The sequence below is a fragment of the Camelus bactrianus genome, chromosome 16 (assembly GCF_048773025.1).
Source record: "Camelus bactrianus isolate YW-2024 breed Bactrian camel chromosome 16, ASM4877302v1, whole genome shotgun sequence".
Lineage (NCBI taxonomy): Eukaryota > Metazoa > Chordata > Mammalia > Artiodactyla > Camelidae > Camelus > Camelus bactrianus.
The window spans coordinates 11,337,720-11,357,195 of NC_133554.1; the positions used below are offsets into that span (position 1 = coordinate 11,337,720).

Here is a 19,476-nt window from a genome sequence, read left to right on the forward strand (position 1 = left end):
GATCTTACAAAACCAATTTATTAGAAACAACATTTACAAGAATAACTGGTGCAGAGTTGTATCTGATTTAATGCAGTCAGAAAGAAAGAACTTTTTCCCCCCTGATTTGATGATATATCTTATTTTTCTGAAGTTAGAAGACCTACGGTTTTAAGGCAAGGAGCTGGAATTCCATGAGCAAACACATACAAGAAAGATACACAGAGAAATTCAAACTTTGCATTATGGAGAGAAATCAGTAGAATAAGATTACTAATAAATGGAATATTAGCCATGTACTGTTTTAAATTTCCATCAGTTATAGGAATATTTTATTGTTATTATTTGGATTTGTGTTTTAAAAGGGTTCTTATAGACAGAAAAACAAGTAAGTAATTGCAGTAGCATTATTGAGTATCAGTGTTTTAGTTAGAAGAATAATTCTACAGCTATATTCATCTGCTCAGGCTGCCACAGCAAAATGTCACAGAATGGGTGGCTTATGCAACAGAAACTTATTTCTCACCACTGTAAAGGCTGGGAAGTCCAAGGTCATGGTGTTGATAGGGTTAGTTTCACTCTGAGGTCTTCTCTCAGCTTGTAGGCAGCCACCGTTTCCCTCTGTGCTCACATGAAATTCTTTGTGTGTGTACAGAGAAACGGACAGAGAGAGCTCTCTGGTGTCCCTTCTTATAAGGACTTGAATCCTATCAGATTATCAGATCAAAGCTCCACTCTTATGACCTCATTTAACCAATTACTTCCTTCCAAATCTACAAACACGGCCACACTGAGGATTAATGGCTTCAACATACAAATTCTAGGGGAGACACAAACATTCCATAACGATGGCCCACCAAAATATAAAAGGGAAAAATCACAGCTCAACAACGTACTTGATTTAAAATTTAAGTTGGTATCTTATAGAACAGTAAGCAGAGCAGAGCTGAGAAACTGCAATGTTAACTCGTTGATCTATGTCTTTCCTAGCTCTGTTTACCTAACAGCCCATACACACCTTTAGAACCAGATTTTGGTCTCTAATGCTATCTTTCACTAAAACCCAGAGAAAATGGATTTTTTGTTTGTCTGTTTTCTATTGGCCTATAATTTCTCTGTAAAGTGACAATTAATGCTTACTATCACAATTAAAGCTCAATAAGGGCTATCCTGAGGGCAAAGAAAATGGGGATAACTATTTTAAAGGATTAAATAATTGTACCAGCGCTGTTTATTCTGCCAAAATGATTAAGACTCACTCAGTCGCTGACTAAATTACCTTGGGAATCTCCCAAGTCCTGCATCAATATAGCAAAGAGAAATGTCAAGAATTCAAGTTCTGCTTCTGGTATGGCCAAGTCAGCTCCTACCAGACCACTCTTCTGCAGATAACTATAAACTGTGGACAATTGAAAAAAAAACTTCATGGAGTCACTGTCGAGGTCCAGACTTGAAAGAAAGAATGACCACACAGGAAGACTGTATTGTTTTTATGGTTTTTAACCACAGGCAGGGGTCATAGTCTGTGCTGTGTAGGGTTAGTAAAGCTTCTTTAGAAAACCACTATTTTTCTGGATGGAACAATAGCTGCTGGAAGGAGTTAGAGGAGGAATCTCTGAATGGAGAGAGCCAGAGAGAGGAAGTTCCTAATTCTGTGTGTCAGCGGTGCCCAAATTTCTAGTTGGCCTGTGAACCGAAAAGAGAATTTTCCCCCAAATGCCAAAGCAGACTGTCACCTCTAGACATCTACATCACAATTGCTTCATCTCGTTTGATTTGGATTTCTTCCTAAATGTTACCACGCCACAGAATATGTAGCTGTTGATTTGCTCTGGATGCCAAACAGACAAGCATATTGTGTAAGATAGCTGAATCCACTGTCTGTGGATGGATCCCAAACACGATGTTCCTTTCGAGACCTGAGAATCGCCGGATACTGTCCAACACAATGTGATCACCTGCCATGTCACTGGCATCGGTGAACTGCACTACCCTTCTCTTCCTCATTGCTCTCAAGAGCTTAGGCTTGTAATACTCTGCTTCTTTTGCAGTGCTGACAAGCACAGCAACATCCTTGGGAGAATAGCCCCTTTCAAAGAGAAACTTGCAAGTGTCTGTCACATGAGTCACTATTTGATTCAGAGTCAAGTTTTCCTTAATATTTAGGGTTCCCTGAACACCCTGAGCCCATTCAGCCTCAAGAAGCATCTGTAGGGACCCAGAGGGGATGTTAGGTGGAGGATTTTTTCTGACCTCCTGCAATACTCCTTGTAGGTAGCTGGCTATTTGATTTGCATTGCGGACCACTCTGGTGAGCTCTTCCCTCGGATATTGGGCTGAGAAAGCAGGGAGGCCAGTAGATTCCACATGGTTGGTCTGAAAGTAATCTAGAAAGATCCAGAGAATTCCTGGGCAATCCTTTTCACTCCTAGTGATGCTTTTTGCCTTCTCATACCAGTCCCCATCTTCAACACGGAAATTCTGAGCTTCATCGATGATGATGTATTGAATGTTTTTAAAGTCTTTATTCATGAAGGTTTTCCGGGTCACCGCATGGCAGATATTTTTGTTACTGTAAAAATTAAAATGACACATTCAGGTTTTCTTAAAGTAAATAAAGGAAGAAAATGAGTCCATCATACTCCTACAAACACAGTACTGTTGTCAGAGATCAAGTTACCATCTTACTGCCATGGAACCAGGTGGTTTGGGTTGAGGGGGTTGTGGAGTAAATTCAGACTGAACCTCATTTGGTGACAGTAAGACCCAACTGCTTACCTGATGAAGTTCCTCAGAGGCTGGTTCTCACAAACGTAGAGAATTTTATTTGCCTCGCAGTGAAACAGATTCCTGATCTTCTCCATGATTTTCACAGCCATGATGGTCTTCCCTGAGCCAGGTAAGCCGTGGATAAATAATTTTCTGTTTTTGCGGAGGTTTTTTGAGAAGATTTCATACTGCTGAGCTGTGAGCAGATTTAAAACCTCACAGCCAAGCTGGTCACTCAAGAAAGATCTGAAGCCAAGCAAAACAATCACAAGGGACTGCAGCAAGCCTTCCATTTGCTGGGTGTTCACAAGGTAATAGGACCTAGGGTAATCGATCAGAGAGCCTGAACCCTCCAAGGACTCTGCATTGCTCTCAGGACTCAGGTGGAGGACCTTGGTCATGACACACAGCTTCCCAGTGTAGCCCCCTACGTTCACCAGCTTCTGCTTCAAAGTGAGGGCGGTGCAAGTGCAGTAGACTTGCCCGCCTGCATCTGGCTCTCTGAGAATGGTGTAGAGAATGGGAGGGCTGTTCTGTGTTATCAGCAGAGCATCACAGATGACTCCCTGCTTCTCTTCCAAGTTCAGATCCACAGCCCAGCTTCTAGAAAGAATTAAAATTCCCTGGGAGAATGGATATATTTGCTTATTGATTAATTCCTCCAGACCTTCATTCTGTGAGGACAGCTCCTTCCAGAGGGATTTGGGAGTACGTTTCAGACATCCTGGTGACACTAGATATGGAAAGAATTATAAATTTAGGAGCAAAATCATGTTTATTTTAATGATAATTATAATTAATCAAAATTAATTACTATAATCTTATTACTTATGACAAATTATGTATTTTTGCATATATTATTTTGCCAGTATTATTATATTGCAGTAAAGGAAAAGAAGCCTTGAAAACTCCAGCACATTTCAGCTAAGCCTATGTGCTTATTATGTTTATGACCTTTGAAAATTCCTTAACCTCTCTAAGACTCTGTTCCCTCATCTGTAAAACAAAACTAAACAAAAAAAAAAACACTAGCACATTTCCTATGGTGAGGGATAAATGAAATAGTATAAAGTATCTGCTCCTTGTAGCTGCTTGAGAAATGTTTGTTTTGTTCCCCTTCTTACTCTTAAAGTACATGAATCTCAAAATGTCCCTGACCAGTTCCCACTGATGGAGGTAGGGGAAGCCCTCCCAGGAAGGAGGTGCTCATTAAGTATCTGTGGAGGAGATGGAGCTACATAAAACCTTATTAGCAGGGAACTCCCTACAGTCCTGCACTGGGAGATCTTGAGATTAGACCCTGAGATAACTCTCCTGAAGCAAACTCTGGCATCACTCACAAATCTGTGTAAGACTGTATCCATCACAGGAGTCTCCCCTTTGTCCTGAGGGAGCAAGGAACAATTATGTGACATGAGAATAAACTTGCACTGACATAAGTTTAAACTTGCATTGACATAAGTTTAAAACTTATGTCAATGATTATTTGTTACAGGTGGAGGGAAATGAAGAGATTGTTATCATCCTGTTGTGGTGTTTTCAGATCACATATCAGAATCAGGATTTCTAGTGGTAATTTCCAGTGAAATTATTCACATTTCATTGGTAGTCATTTGTTGTTCCTTGCGGTGGTGCTTTCTCACCTGTACCAGGTATTCACACAACTTGATTTTGCCTGCAACCTGGGTGATGGTGAGTAGGAGATGGCATCTGTTATGAGACACGTCCAGATTTTGGAGATGTTAAAAGGTGGGGGGAAGTGTGCATCGTGGGATGGATGAAGTAGGGTAATATGAGGATATGTTTTAAATGGAGCTTTAGAAACCAAAGGAAGTATAAAATCATTAAAACACATCATTTGTTGATGGTATCAGGGAGTTTACACACATCTCTGGTTCTCACAATTCTGCAAGGCTTATTGTTCTCTTTTTCGTATGAGCAAATGGGAACTCAAACAGGTCAAGTGACTTGTCCATGGTCACACCAGTGGGAAATGGTATAACCAGCATCTAAACCTGGTGGTGTCCCAGACACCAGACCCTCAGTTGTTTTCACTCTTCTACATGGCCCTGCAAGCCACACAGACTACCCCTGCCTGATAAATGGAGAAAGTCACTAAAGCATTTGATGTTCGTAGCAAAACATGTTTTGCCTCATTGTCAGACAGATCTTATTTTTCCTTAATTACATAATGCCTCCTTAGGAAATTATATGAAGGCAAGAAGTGTCCCTTTCATTTCTTTGATATTCCACATGGCACTTAGCGAATTACAGGGGTCAGACTAGGTGTCAATAAATGTCACTGCTCCACGTGCACCATTCTCCATGTGACTTGGGGTCCCTGTGCCCTTGTGTAGGTGTGCTCTGAGGCTCTAATACCTCCTCTACTTTTGTCATCTGATAAGCTCCTCTCATTCTTTCCAGAACTCCCATTCTGTTCTCTGCTTAGGGCACAGAACTTTGTATCCATACTCGGCACTAATCTCACCATGGACCTAGGGGAATCTTTGGAAACAGAGCACTGATGTGTCCAGAGTGGTTGTTTTCCAAATACAGGAAATCAGGTGAGGACTCCTAATGGTTTAGGGTACCAGGATGAAGGTCGTTGGGGGCTGGTTGATTGTGATCTACTACCCCAAGCCCTGACTTTCTTTAGTAACAATAATTTCAGTTACAAATAAAATTTCTTTTTTGGATAACCACTGCATTTCTTTCAAGAAAAACATTTACTGTATTTAATCTGAAGCTAAATTACTGTCAATCAATAGTAATAGTTAACATAATGAGGACATCCCTATTCTTGATATTTGGGGTCCAATTGCAAAACAAAACATGACCTGGCTGTTTACCACTGTGAGTGTTCACAAACTAAGAATAGCAGACTCTGAAAATGAAAACTGGCTTTAAAAATAGTTTAATTACGTAATACATTCCCAAAGTCCAAATACCAAATCATACCTACTACCATATGCTCTGTTTCCTGACTTCCTGATCCCATCACACTCCCCTATCGCACTTTTTTTTTCTTTTTTAAATTTCTTGTCTATTCTTCCAAAACTTCTTTGTGCAAATACAAACAAATATTCCCCCCTTTCTTACACAATAGGTAGCAAACTATTCAGCACTTTTCACACAGCAATATTTGCTGGAGATTGTTCCACATCAGTACATAGTTTCCTTTTCTTTTGGTTTAACAAGCTATTTTATGGATGTGACATATGTCCCTGCTGATGGGTGCTTGGGTTTTCCCTGCAATCTTTTGCTTTTATGATAATATTACAGTGCGTAACCTTGTACAATAGATATGCACACAGGAATATATAAAGAATAATGTCTTAGCATTGGGATTACTGGGTAAAAGGGTCAATGTATTTCTAATTTTGATAGATATTGCCAAATTGTCCTCCAGTGGAGTTGTACCAATGTGAACTCCTGCTAGTAATGTCCAAGAAGGCTTGTTTCCCCACAGTGCAGGATATAAAACATGTCAGATTTTTTTTTTAATTTTTTACAATCCAATAAATAAAAATGATACCTGATTTTAATCTGCATATCTCTTATTTTGTTTAATATTAAGCATCTTTTCAAATGCTTTTGAAAGTCATTTGAATTTTATTTTCTCTGAATTATCTTTGTTGATTTTTTCTCTGTTAAGTTTTTCTTAATTCTTATCAACTTTTCGAAGCTCTTTATATGTTAGAGACATTGGCTGACTGTTTGTGATATGACTTGCAAATATTTTTCCCAGTTGGTCAATGACTTTGTACTGAGCCATGCACAATGCCTTTTTAAAAAATGTAATCATATATATCAGTCTGCTTTCACGGTTTCTGGATTTTGAACCTTGATTTTCCTAATCCTCATGTCAGAATTATAAAGGCGTTTTACCCATATTTTCTTCTAGAACTCTTAATGGCTTTAATTTTTTTTTAATTCTTGATCCATTCAGAGCTTATGTTGGTATATGGAATAAAGTGTGAATCTATCATTTTAAAACTAAATTGCTACCCACTTATACCAATATCTCTTTATTGAAAGATCTATTCTTCTCCACTTAACTTCAGAGGGAAAGTCCATCATAAACTAAATTCTGACATGTGCTTACATCTATTCCCGGACCTTCTATTCTGTACCCTTGGTCTACTTATATGCTATTGAGGATTTATAATGACTTGGTATCTGGATAGCCCTTCTTGCTGCTCTTTTTCAGGTTTTTATTTCCTGGCTCTTCTTGCTTGTTTATTTTTCCACTGGAACTTTAGAATAAAATTATCTAGATTAAGTTAATCTCTTTTTTTAATTGATACCTCATTATGTTTATAAAATAACGTAGGGAGAATTGACAACTTTATGATGTTGACTCTCCCTTTCAAGAACATGATATATGTTTCCATTTGATTCAAGTATTCTTCTGTGTCCTTCAATATTATTTTAACTTTTTTCTCAGATTGGTTTATCTTATATATTTTAACTTTTTGTTTCTATTGAAATTGGGTATTTTGATTGTTATATTAGGATATTAAATTCTGCATATTGATTTTCACATATGCTTCATGTAATGCTACTAATACAATTATTTATATTCAATCTGAATTCTTCCATTGCTTATAGTTTTTCATTAGAGTCTCTTGAATACAGTCCTATCTTCTTCCATTTTTATCCCTCTAATTTCTTTCTCTTGTCTAATTGCATTGGCCAATAATTATTTCACAAAAATTGTAGTAGTGCACATGATGGTTTTGTCCCTGAATTTAATAGAATGCCTCTAATATCTCCCAATTAACATGATGATCTTTGGGGGATATTGATAGATATAGACATATAGGCATAAGTATAATGTTAAAGAAATGTCTATAGGTTCCTATTTTATTGAGTCTTTTTAAAATATAAATGTATATTAGGTTTTTCAAATGCCTTTTCAGTATATTAGAAGATAATCATATAATTTTTCTGCATAAATGAATAGAAATGATGGGTTATAACCCTAACTCTCTTCATGTTGTTTCATCCTTTCATTCCTGGAGTTCTGTCTCTGCATCTTCATTCATAAGTAAGATTAGTCTGAGTTTTCCTATTTTATGCTATCTCTGTCAAGTTCTGCAATTGCTGTTACTCTCATTTAAAAAAATAACCTGAGAATTTTCATTCTTTTTCTATGGCTCTGGAACAATTCAAATAGTGTTGAAAGTGTCCATTCTTCAAATGTTTGGTACAAATCCTGAAAAATTAATTTTTAAATCAATTTTTTATACCAGAATAATAGGTTGTCACTCTATAAGTATAAAGCCCAGCATTTTGTTTTTAGATATTATTTATTCCATGGTAGTAAGCTCTGCTCAAACATAGTTTACTGAGTTTAGAAAATAATTATCAATGCTTATGTTTACTCTTGGATATAATACTGTTTATTAGGAAGAGTTTTAAAATATAAATTTGATATGCAAATGAATGCAAAGATCTCAATTAGGTAAGGTGAAAGATAAAATCTTAAATTGAGCAGTCATTATCTATTAACTTAATGGTCTTCAGTAGACATTTACACATATATAGGATATCTGTGTATCAGATTCTAGTGCCAGATAAGCCATTGATTGACTGCATAGAGTTGATCAAGTGGTTTTTCCTCTCTAGGAATGTAGAAAGAGGACACCAAAGGACTCCTAGGTAAAGCCTAACATACTGGGAGCAAGGGAAGAGAGCAGGAAAAGAGGCACCGTCCTTGGTTCTGAAACATGATTTTGTGCTGTTACACTATTGTTTCTCCTAAACCCAAAACACGTTCACAGATGTTGTAATTGATCTTCATTTTATTTGTTTTGTGTTACATCTTGATATAAATTTTCTTGTTTCATATTCACAACCATCACTCCTCTGGAAAATCTGGCCAGAGGTGGGCAGTTTTTTGCTCCTAGTGCAGCGTATGCCTCTAGTTGAACTAGATAAAAGGCTTCCAATATGGATGAGCATCAGAATCATGTGAGTAGTTAGACAAAAATGCACATTATGAGATGCTATCTTCAGATATTCTAATTTATTAAGTCTGGAAGGGGCAACCAGGTGTCTGAACTTTTTAAAATAACCAGAAATGTGGGTGATCATCCAATGTGAGAACTGTAAGACCAAAAGGTCTTTATGGCACTAATGTCCCTGGATTCTCTCTGTGCTACTACCTCAGCCAGTGAGGTCAATGAGGGCTCATTTCTAACCTACTTATCATCCACATGCTTGTCGCATTATCACCTCATCCACATAGGTTTTGTAGAGCATATTTTCAGGATTTAAAAAACAAAAAAACAAACATAACAGTTTATCTCCCCTTATCCTAATGTAGAAACAAGCTGGTGTCAAGTAGGCAAACCATAGTTACTACCTGGAAATAAATGTTGCTGGAGATCCTTCTTATGTTCCAGGCCTTTCTTGGAATACACTGGTCTGCTAAGAGGAGGCCTGTTAGACAGACTCAGCTGAGATTCAAAGTCCTTGCACAACCATGGAAGATCTTAACAAAGAAAGGAAACTCATGTTAATCTCTTCACCACTGAAAAAGACCGTATGAATGGCTAAATTATATGACTATCTAGGTGGTATGACTTGAGACATGATGACAAAAAAATACTGCATTCGCCCTGTATAGACAAGTACCTTTATTACACATAAAAGTTGCCAAAATCCATCATAAAAGAGATGTTATTTGTAAGTTTGAATGTGTTTCCCATTCAATATAAGTCTTCACTCTTTGTATCTGGATAGCGTTTTGTCAGTATTTCTCTTATGGTACATAGCACATTCTTTTACTACACGTATCTATGCATATATCTGTGGTGTGTATATCCCCACCATGGACAATTGTAAGCTACTCATGTGAAGTCACTAAATGCAGAGTTGGGAAGAAACGCACAGTAACACTATTTTATAGTATTTCCATTATACAGGTACAATAGATGTAAATAACCTCACAAACATAGATAATCCTAAAATGTAGTAAATAATTAGGTTTTATATTTATTATATTTGTTTTCAACATAATTTATGTAACTATAAGTCTATATAACTTACTTTTTAATTATGTCTGTTTAACAATTGGCTCACAAAATTCCCAAGAATTTAATACATGGCTCTTGAGCCAGTAATCCAGTACACCACTGCAAGGCAATATCCCCAAACAATTTTTCTTTTCATCTGATGTGGGAAACTGCCTATTATAAGACACTTGATTTGAGCTAATCTCCCAATAAACTTTTCTCATGTGTGGAAAGTAGGCTACTTAAAGATTCAAAAAACACAGAGCTTAGTGAGTTCAAAGTCACAGGAAGCAAAGGGAAACCTGTTGAACATGAAGGTTCCAAAGAGGCAGAAAGGACAGGGAGGGAGTTTTCTCCCTCTTACCTGGATCTGTGTCCATCATCATGCCCACCCACTCCTGAGTGGTCAGGCTGCAGACTTGCTTGTCCTTCACCATCCAGGATCTGGGAGCTTCTGAGAACACAGCACCACAGAATGGCTTCACTTCGATCACACAAGCATAGCCATATAGCTTTCCATCAGCTAAAACATCCAAGATTTTGAGTGTGAAATCTATCTTGCATTGAGATTGGCAAAAATGGACACGAGGTAATTTATATATTGCTTGTTCTATTTTCTTTTTCAAAGAGTCACAGTCAACATTTTCTTTAGCACATCCCACAACTTTCCTAGTCTCATCATCCACTCCAATAAAAAGATGGCCCCCTTCAGCATTTGCAAATGCAGAGACATACTTTGGAATTATGTTTTTCACATATTCTTGAATGTGTTTTGTAGAAAACTGCTTATACTCTATGAATTGAGACTCCGGGAAAGGCAAGATTTCACCATATTCAAGCTGGTCTTTTTGGAAAACTTGGTAAGTAGGATCCGAGTTACAGAGATCTTTATGCATAACCCTGACAATTTTACCACAGGGTTCGTTCCTGGAGACTTTTGTATCTCTTTTCTTCTTCAGGAAATTGAATGTCTCTCTTGAATCCATGAGAACTACAGAGGTGCCAGATCTACGGTATAATGAAGAACTCAGGCTACAAATGCGGGGCTTAAAAGAACTGTCTTCAGGGAAAAGGTCACTGCTCCAAGACTTAACAAAAATGTAATAATGCCTCCCTTGTTGCTTAGTCTCGAAAAAAGCCAGTAAATTTGAAGACTGAATAAGTGCTCTCAAAGACTCTTCTAAATCCAGCCCCATCTCCACAGGGTGCTCATCGTTGTTTGCCATTTCCAGCCGAATCACACCTCCTCCTGAGTTTAATAAAGCACACGCAGCCTTTATAACTTTCTCTGTCTCTTGCTCTCTCTCAGTTTTCTGCAGCAGCTTCTTTCTGTTTCTTTCACCAAGAGTTACTTTTCCTACATCGATGACCAAGTCTGGGTAAGATAATTCTACCACCAAAGATGAATTTCTTTCCTCCATGTTCATTCTGCAACTGAAACCATTAAAACACGTATCTTATTTTGATGAAGAAATAGATTGCACAGTACACAAAACTGCATTTACTAATTTATTTTAAAAATATTTCTTGAATTCTTGTTAAATGCTGGGGGCTGGTGATTAAGTGGTAAATCAAAAATGAGCATAGCCCAGACTCTCAGAGCTTACAGTCTGGAAGGAAAAATGGTTGAATACAGTAATTGCAGTGATGTGTGAAATGTATCCTAAAGGGGGGGAGCACCGAACATCAAGAGTCAGCCTAATATGAATAGGGAAGCCTTCCTGAAGGGAAGAGCATTTAAGCCAAGATCTGAATTAGCCAAGTGAAGGAATCTGAGGTGAGGAGGAGTTATTGCATGACCCCCAGAGTGAAGAGTAGGTAGGAAGGCCTGAAATCAGCAAAGGGAATAGTGAATCGGAGTGGCAGAGAGATGTTCAGTCTGGCTAGACCCTAAGAGTGATGAGAGAGGAGACTACAGAGTTAGGAAAGGGCTGCTGCTTACAATGGAGAGCCAAAGAAGAATTTTAAGGAAGGGAGTGACATGAACAAACAGACATTTTAAAAAGACACATTACTGTAGTTTACTGTACGGGTATTATACCACGATAAATGCGTTAAAATTTTTAAAATTTTAAAATTAAATAATAATAAAAAGACACATTACTGATGAAGAACAGACCCACAGTTGCCAAAGGTTACGGGAAGGAGAGGGTGTGACTACAAAGGGGTAACACAAAGGAGTTTGTTGGGTGATGAAACTGTTCTGTGTCCTAATTGTGGTTGAAATTATATGAATCTATTTATGTGTTAAAACTCACAGAACTGCACACCAAAAGATTTTATTGCATACTTTTTAAGAGTGGGGAGCATATTATTATAGGTGGAGGACAAATCAGAGAGGAGCAAACCAGTAGGGAGGGTTTCACAGTAATCTAAGTGAGAGACAATGGTAGCCTGAACCACAATCGTGGCAGTGGGATGAAAAGATCTGAGCATATCTAGAGAGACATTTAGAAAATAAAATTAACATGGCTCTGTATTGACCAGATAGATATCAAGAGAAAAGATTAAAATTTAGTAACTGGATTTTTGGCTTGGGCAACTGGGTGGTTAATGGTACCACTTACTGGCCAAAGATTCAATGATTACTGAAGGTGGGTGATTGACAAATGGAGATTCACTATCCTAGTCTCTCCTTCTCTTCACACTTGTGCATAGTTGAAACATTTTCATAAGAAGTTTCAAACTGACTTCATCTATTAATTTTGGGTGGTGGACACAGTGGTGTTCATCATATTGCTCTCTACATTTTTCCGAAAGCTTGAAATTCTTCATGACATAAAAAAGAAAACTTTTACCTCCAAGAATTTCTTAAAGGAGAGTATGGCATATGAATTTAAATTATCAGTAGGAAAGTGGGTGACCTTTTGGATTATGCATTCTTAGGTGGACGGGGCGGGAAATGATGATGGCCGGGGCAGAGGGTGGAAGAAAAAAAGAAGGATCAATGGATTCTAAGACTTACAATGTCAAAAAACTTGTATTTGGGAGTGACTGAGCAAATCAAAAAACTCAACAATACCACAGTGAGGAGAGGGCTCTTAAGACTCTTAGGATTGTGCTGCTACCAACATAGTCATTTTTCTCTTTGGCATGATTAAATGCTGAGGCATGCCATCAAAACACTCATGTATTAATCTTTTTTAGCACGGGGAAACATTCAATGAGTATTCACTGTGGGCACACTAACTGCTATGAGAGACACAAAGAATCTTTTTGCTGGAGACTTACGGTTAAGGATTCATCAAATTACCATGACATGCCTTAAATGGTGTGTGGAGAAAAATCCATAGCCCTAAGTGCCTATATTGGTAAGAGAGAAAAATTAAAATAGAGTAACTTACATCAACATTTAAAGAATCTAGAAAAAGAACTAGATCGCAAAGGAACACAAAATAACAGGAATAATAGATTGAAGGGCAGAAAGAAGTTGGAAAATTCAAAAGCACTTATTTGATTAATTAATAAGATGGAGAGTTTTGTTCTTGTTTGTTTTGCTTTTTGCTTGTTTGGTTTTTTGGTTTGGTTTTTTTTTTTAAGGCAAGCCACTAGCATCTTTATCATTTAAAAAGAGCACTGAACAAATAAAAGGGTTGTTGATGCAGGTGTGACAAGGAACAGAATTCTGAGCAGTAAATTATTTAGAAAGCCAGGTCATTCACAGTCTAACTCATTTATCTGATATGTTCCTTGTGATAAAGTTTATATTTATAACTATCTTGTTCTATATTTTATAACCTTTAAAGTGTCCTATACAAAGTGCTATTTGAGACATCTGGACTTCAAAGTTTTAATGTTTATTCATATGGACATTTACTCTTAAGTATTGTATGTTAATTCATTTCTCTTGGATAAATATTTTCGTATCAGCAACTCTTTTCTATACCTAATAAGTCTGGACTATTTTGTTTGGCATAGAAAGCTTGAGAATTCCTAATCTTTTCTTCTACCTTCAAGATCTAAAAGAAAATCAGTAAATGGGAAACTCTAGTAGATCTCTTCTTATAATATAATGAGAAAGAGAGACTGTATTTGACTAAAACATATATTAAGAAATTTGATAAAAATAAATGAATTTTTAAATAGGCATAAAAGTGAAATTGGTTTAATTAAAAACTGAGAACTGAAATAAATAAACATCTGGACAGTTAACAAAGATAGTATTATAAAGTACCTGGCTCCACTGGGTTTACTGGAGAACTTTTTTAAACTTCAAAATCATATAATTTTTACATCATTAAATATACAATGTTTGATACATGAAAAAATATGGCAGAGGGGGAGTGTCTAGCTTAGTGGTAAACTGTATGCCTAACATGCATGAAGTCCTGGGTTCAATCCCCAGTACCTCCATTAAAATAATAAATAAATAAACTTAATTACCACCCCCCTACACACACACAAAAATACAGCATGCTACAAAGTTCAGTCTTATCCTTATCTTATATATTTCATGAACATTGAGACAATCAATAATTCTTTAACCTATTTCTCTGTTATCTCTTATGGTCTTAATAATATTACATTTTTAAACAAGTTGAAAGCATCAAATGAACAGAATATTGCATTCTGCTTTTATCATTAACACTTCTATAAACCTTTGAGTTTGTTATGTTTATAATTATATGTTTCAAAGGCAGCATTACTTTTAATCAAGTAGATGCATATTAATGAACTAAATATTTCTCAATTGTTAAGCATTTGGATTGCTCCCAATACTTAATAACAATAAATAATACTACATTTATTTAACGAGTATTTAGAGGACATCTATTATTGGCCAAGCACTGTGCTGAATTCAGAGTAGACAGTGGTGAACACAACAAATGACGTGGTCCCCGCTCTCAAGGAGCTCACTGTTTAGAGAAGTGCACAGTTAATAAATGACTACTACAGATAAAAGTTCGGAATGCCAGGGAAGCTTAGAATGAAACAGGTGTCCTTATCTGGCAGTTGGAAGGAGGGTGGGTTCACAGAAAGTTTTCCAGAATAAGTAAAATTTTGAGTGAAGATATGAAGAATGTAAATGAGGTAGAGCTAATTAGGTGAAGAAGCCAGAAAAAACTTTCCAGAGAGAAGTAGGAAGGAGTATGTCAAGTTCAAAGAGCTGACTGAAGCACAGAGATGGAGAGGCAGATTCAGGAACTAAGGCTGGAAAGGTGATCAGGGATCAGATTGTGCATTTGGACTTTTTTCTGAAAGTAATGGAAGCCACCGGAGGATTTTAAGCAGGAAGACATCACATCAGATGCACAATTTTTTTTACAAAGTTCTTTCTGGCTGCAGCATGGAGAATGGATTGGAGGAGGCTAGAGTAGTTGTGGGAAAGAACTTTGAGGATGCTATTTCTATAGTCCAAATGAGAAAAGATGGTGATGTGGGCTATTAGTGACTGTGCAGGTGAAGAGAAGTGACAGAGCTGAGAGATATTTAGAAATAAATAGAAGGACCTTGTGATTGATGGGAACTCAAGTCCATTGCTCAAATTGTTTTTCTTCTCCTCCCTAACTAAATAGTTAGGAACCAAAATTAGGCTACTCACTGGTAGTTTATGAAAGACTGCTTCTCAGTCTAGATTAAAACAAGCAGCAACCACACAAAAACCTATACATAGATGTTTGTAGCAGTTTTATTCATAATTATCCAAACTTGGAAGTAGCCAAGATGTCCTTCAGCGGGTGAACGGATAAGTAAACTGTAGTACATCCAGACAATGCTATGTTATCTAGACTAAAAAGAAGTGATCCATCAAGCCAGAAAAGACAAGGAGGAAACTTAAATGCCTATTACTAAATGAAAGAAGACAATGTGAAAAGACATGCCGTATGATTCCAACTATATGACATTCTGGAAAAGGCGAAACTATGGGGACAGTAAAAACATCAGTGGTTGCCAGGGGTTGTGGGAAGGGAGGGATGAATAGGTGGAGCACAGAGGATTTTCAGGGCAGTGAAAATACTCTGTAATCATGTAATCATGGATACATGTCATGTCATTATACATTTGTCCAAACCATAGAACGTACAGACCAAGAGTGAACCATAATGTAAACTAGGGACTTTGGGTGATTATGATGTTTCAATGTAGGCTCATCAACAATGTTGGTAACAAACGTATCACTGTGGTGAGGGATGTTGACAATGGGAGAGGCTATGCTGGTGTGAGGGCAAGGGGTATATGGGAAATCTTTGTACTTCCTTTTCAATTTTGCTGTGTACCTAAAACTTAAAAATCACCTATCTATCTATATATATATCTAGATATATAGATATATAGATATAGATATATTTAAATAATTAAGCTAAACAGTGAAAAAGAGAAATAAGATCCCTATATGGACAGAGAATCAGGATATATGCCAAAGCTTGAATGGCCATAGGGAAAAATCCCAAGAAATCAAGATCTGAGATGAAGAGTTTTGATATAAGAAGACCAGATAAGTCAAATCCAGATAAAAATCAGGAGGTTGGTTGGAAAGATTATGTCTGTGCTTATCCTTATGAGCTGAAATAGCTTACCTAATTGAGCCAGGCACTGCACCCAAAACTATGTATGCATTATCTCACTGCCTCCTCACAACAAATACTATTATCTTCTCATTTTTATTAATTAAGAAACTGAGGTTGGGGAACACATTCAGAATCCCATGGACAGCAGTTTACAGTCAGTAATATCTAGTGCTCCTAAACAAAACCTAGATTCTTAATCATTATGCAAACTAATTTCCTGAATTAGTAGGGCTCGCAGGAGTGGGACAGTCAGAGAGCAGGAAGATTTTCATGACTCTTTGATAGTATGACCACTTCAGCACAATCTCCCTGGTATTAGATGCAGCCTTCATTTTATAAAACACATTTGACAAGATAACCTAAGAAAAATATGAGTCAATTTCTAAAAATAGGCAGGCAAAAGTCATATGCAAAACGTTGCCAGACAGAATACTTCACACATTAAAAACATCTTTAGACCCAGGAGAGAAGTGTTCTTAAATAAGACAAGAAAATTACAAACCATAATGGGAATAGAGGCTACCTAGATGAAAATTTTTAATTTCTTCTGACCAAAAAATACCATAAAAAAGACAAGCATAAAAGGAAAATAAAACTGTCCCTATTTACAGATGATAAGCTAAACCTAGAAAATCCCCAAAAATCTATTAAACAAAACCCCCAGAACTAATAAATGAGTTAGTAGAACTTCAAATTTATCTACAATATTTTACTTATTGAAGTTTTAAAAAGCTTGAAGGAACTATGGCAAAATGCCAAGAGTTGTCAATTTGAGGTAACAGTAACAAAACTGGGGATGACAAAAGAAGTGTTTGTTTTATTTGGTTTTTGTACTTATTTACGTTTATTATTATTGCTCTTCTTAAACACACACACACTCCCGCACACATAAACTCAAATTAGGTTTATCTCAGAATACAAGATTACACAAGAAAAACCATTAATTAATAACGTATCACAAGAACAATTAAAGTCAAAATTATCTCAATAAATACAAAAATTTGATGATATTTACAAAGTTTTCTAGAGAAGCATTATTTAAGAATAGTAGCAGGAAGGTATTCTAATCTTAAGACTCTTCAGGCAACATCAGACACACCCAGACACACACAACCTCACAGTCCCGCTTACCCGTGCTCACGGCTCGCGCTTGCGCACTCCCGCTGGTCAGCCCTGCGCCTGCGCTCTGCGCTCTACCGGTTTGGAGATGGTGGTGTAAGGAGTGGGCCGAGGTAAGGGGAACAGAGCCTCTGCGCGTGGGCCCAAGGGGAAGAATGGAATGGGGATGGTAGGGTTATGAACACCTGGGGCTGAGAAAATTACAATCCACAAAGAAACAAACGGGCATTGCACCAAGGAGATCCCAACCTCAGACCTGGCTCTCTGCCTTCAAGCATCCTGTTATCTTGTATTTCACAGATGAAGACTCAAACCAGAGGAGTTAAGGCCTGCTCGGGATTAGAACCAGCATTACACACCCTCTCGGATTTACTTCTCTCCCCTACGCCAGTGCTGTAGTTACAGCCTCCAGTGTTTCGCTGTTTATTTAATTTGGATGTAAAAAACATCTTGGCTACAGTAATAAAAGCATATTTATGTTGTAAAAATGTGGGTGGCACTTGATGTCAAGAAAATACCCAGAATATCTGTAGGCATTGCCTGTGTCTAGGAAAATATGTTACTACAAATGATTTTTTTTCCCTATTATAGCATGGCAAATATTACTCAACCATCCACATACTGAATTATTCACAATTTTGTATTTATTTGTGCCCCTTCTCCAAAAAGATTAGAAGAAGCAACTTGTTAAAGTTGGGCAAGTTACTTTCCAATGTTTTTAGTTAATATTAGTAAACAAAATAACCAAATGTATTTTTGACACACTTGCAAAAAAATAACCTGGAAGATCCAACTAGTTCAGAGATTCCTGTCAATATATCTTAAGTTTCTCCTGAAAATGAAAGCGTATACGTTATGAATAACAAGAAAGCCCTTTTCACAGAGATCAACCCATTGGGCACTTGTTCCCGCCAAGGCTCTAGCCCCTCCCTGTCCATTCTGACAGTTTGTTCCTAGGTAGTTCGTTGATCGGGCCAGACTATGATCCTCTACACCACTGTCTGTCTCAGATCTCTGTCAGATCGTCAGGCTGGAATCCTGTATCCTGCATTGCTGGCCTCAGCTAGATGGTGAGTCCCATCTAAGAGCCAGTTTCCTGTTTCACTTACTTAAGAAAAAGTGTGGGCATAATATGTCCACCTCAGCCTCTCTTGCTGAAGTAGATGTATCTGGAAGGGTCTGTAGCCACAGGGTGGATTTTTGTCTTAGAGTTCTGTGGTCCTTTTTTCAGCCCACCCTTTCTGTTGAACAGGCATTGCTTGGGTCTCTCGAGAATTAGAAGATTCCTCAGGGTCAGGATGCTGTCCTATTCAAGTGTCTGCAGCTTAACAAGAGCGAGTTCAGGAGGAATGCCAAGTTTTTCTTTCCTTGAAAAACGAAACTAGAATGTACCTGCCCTTGTAAAGTTTTTATTTCCCTGAAACTTAAGCTAGATGTGTTCCTGTTTTAGGTTTCGATCTCTCAGAAAACTATTTAGAATGCACTTGCCTCTTAATGCCTGTCTTTCTAGCCTCAAAGTGGGGAAAACTGTTTCCCTATCAATAGAAATTTGCCCTTTTCTGGGGTGGGGGGAGGTCAAACCATTTTACTGAGGAGACTCGGGGGAGGGTCGAAGGGCTGGGAGAACAAGTTGATCTGACTTCCTCGTCCCGCCGGGATCTCTCGAGCTTCACACTTGCTGAAAGCAGAAATTTGCCCTTTTAATAAGTAGGTGACAGGCGTGTTAGTTCTGGCTTGACTCTAAAGGAACAGTTTAAGGTAACTTCTTAGAGAACAAAGCTACAGAAAAACCTGTTTGGATACACATCAAACTATTATTAAGGATTACCCCCTGGGGAGTGGAATTGGAAAGGAAGATTGAGAGGAAAGAAGGAATTGTTATTTTTGTACAACGTGCCAATATTTAATGCAATAAGGAAAAGAAAAAAAAAAAAAAACAGTGCTAGAGCCAGATAGGGAATTAAGCAATGCATCTCACTGACTTTCTCACTTAATTTTTCTAGTAGCCTCTATAAGCCCAACAGTTGTAGTTGAAGCCAGTTGAAATTTCTGCTGGATTTCCTGTTATTGATTTGACT

The 19,476-nt window shown here is 37.4% G+C and overlaps 1 protein-coding gene and 1 long non-coding RNA gene across 4 annotated transcripts in view; one reads left to right on the forward strand and one right to left on the reverse strand.

Moving 5' to 3' along the window:
* Window positions 1-19,476, reverse strand: part of LOC105064279 (schlafen family member 11) — a 19,989-nt gene continuing 513 nt past the window's right edge. The window contains exons 2-7 of one of the 3 annotated variants that reach the window (XM_074342585.1): window positions 18,980-19,076; window positions 17,411-17,529; window positions 10,135-11,204; window positions 9,119-9,247; window positions 2,758-3,481; window positions 1-2,551 (exon numbers count right to left, since the gene is read on the reverse strand). In XM_074342585.1, coding sequence (XP_074198686.1) covers window positions 1,768-2,551; window positions 2,758-3,481; window positions 9,119-9,247; window positions 10,135-11,197 — 2,700 coding nt within the window. In that variant the 5' untranslated portion in view covers window positions 11,198-11,204; window positions 17,411-17,529; window positions 18,980-19,076 and the 3' untranslated portion in view covers window positions 1-1,767. Of the gene's footprint in view, window positions 2,552-2,757; window positions 3,482-9,118; window positions 9,248-10,134; window positions 11,205-17,410; window positions 17,548-18,979; window positions 19,077-19,476 lie in introns of those variants that run through there. The other 2 variants (XM_045512269.2, XM_010949157.3) reach the window with 2 other exon arrangements.
* LOC123615091 (uncharacterized) overlaps window positions 18,355-19,476 on the forward strand; it is a 7,847-nt gene continuing 6,725 nt past the window's right edge. Inside the window, exon 1 of the long non-coding RNA XR_012499446.1 lies at window positions 18,355-18,468. This is a non-coding gene — a long non-coding RNA (uncharacterized LOC123615091). The remainder of the gene's footprint in view (window positions 18,469-19,476) is intronic.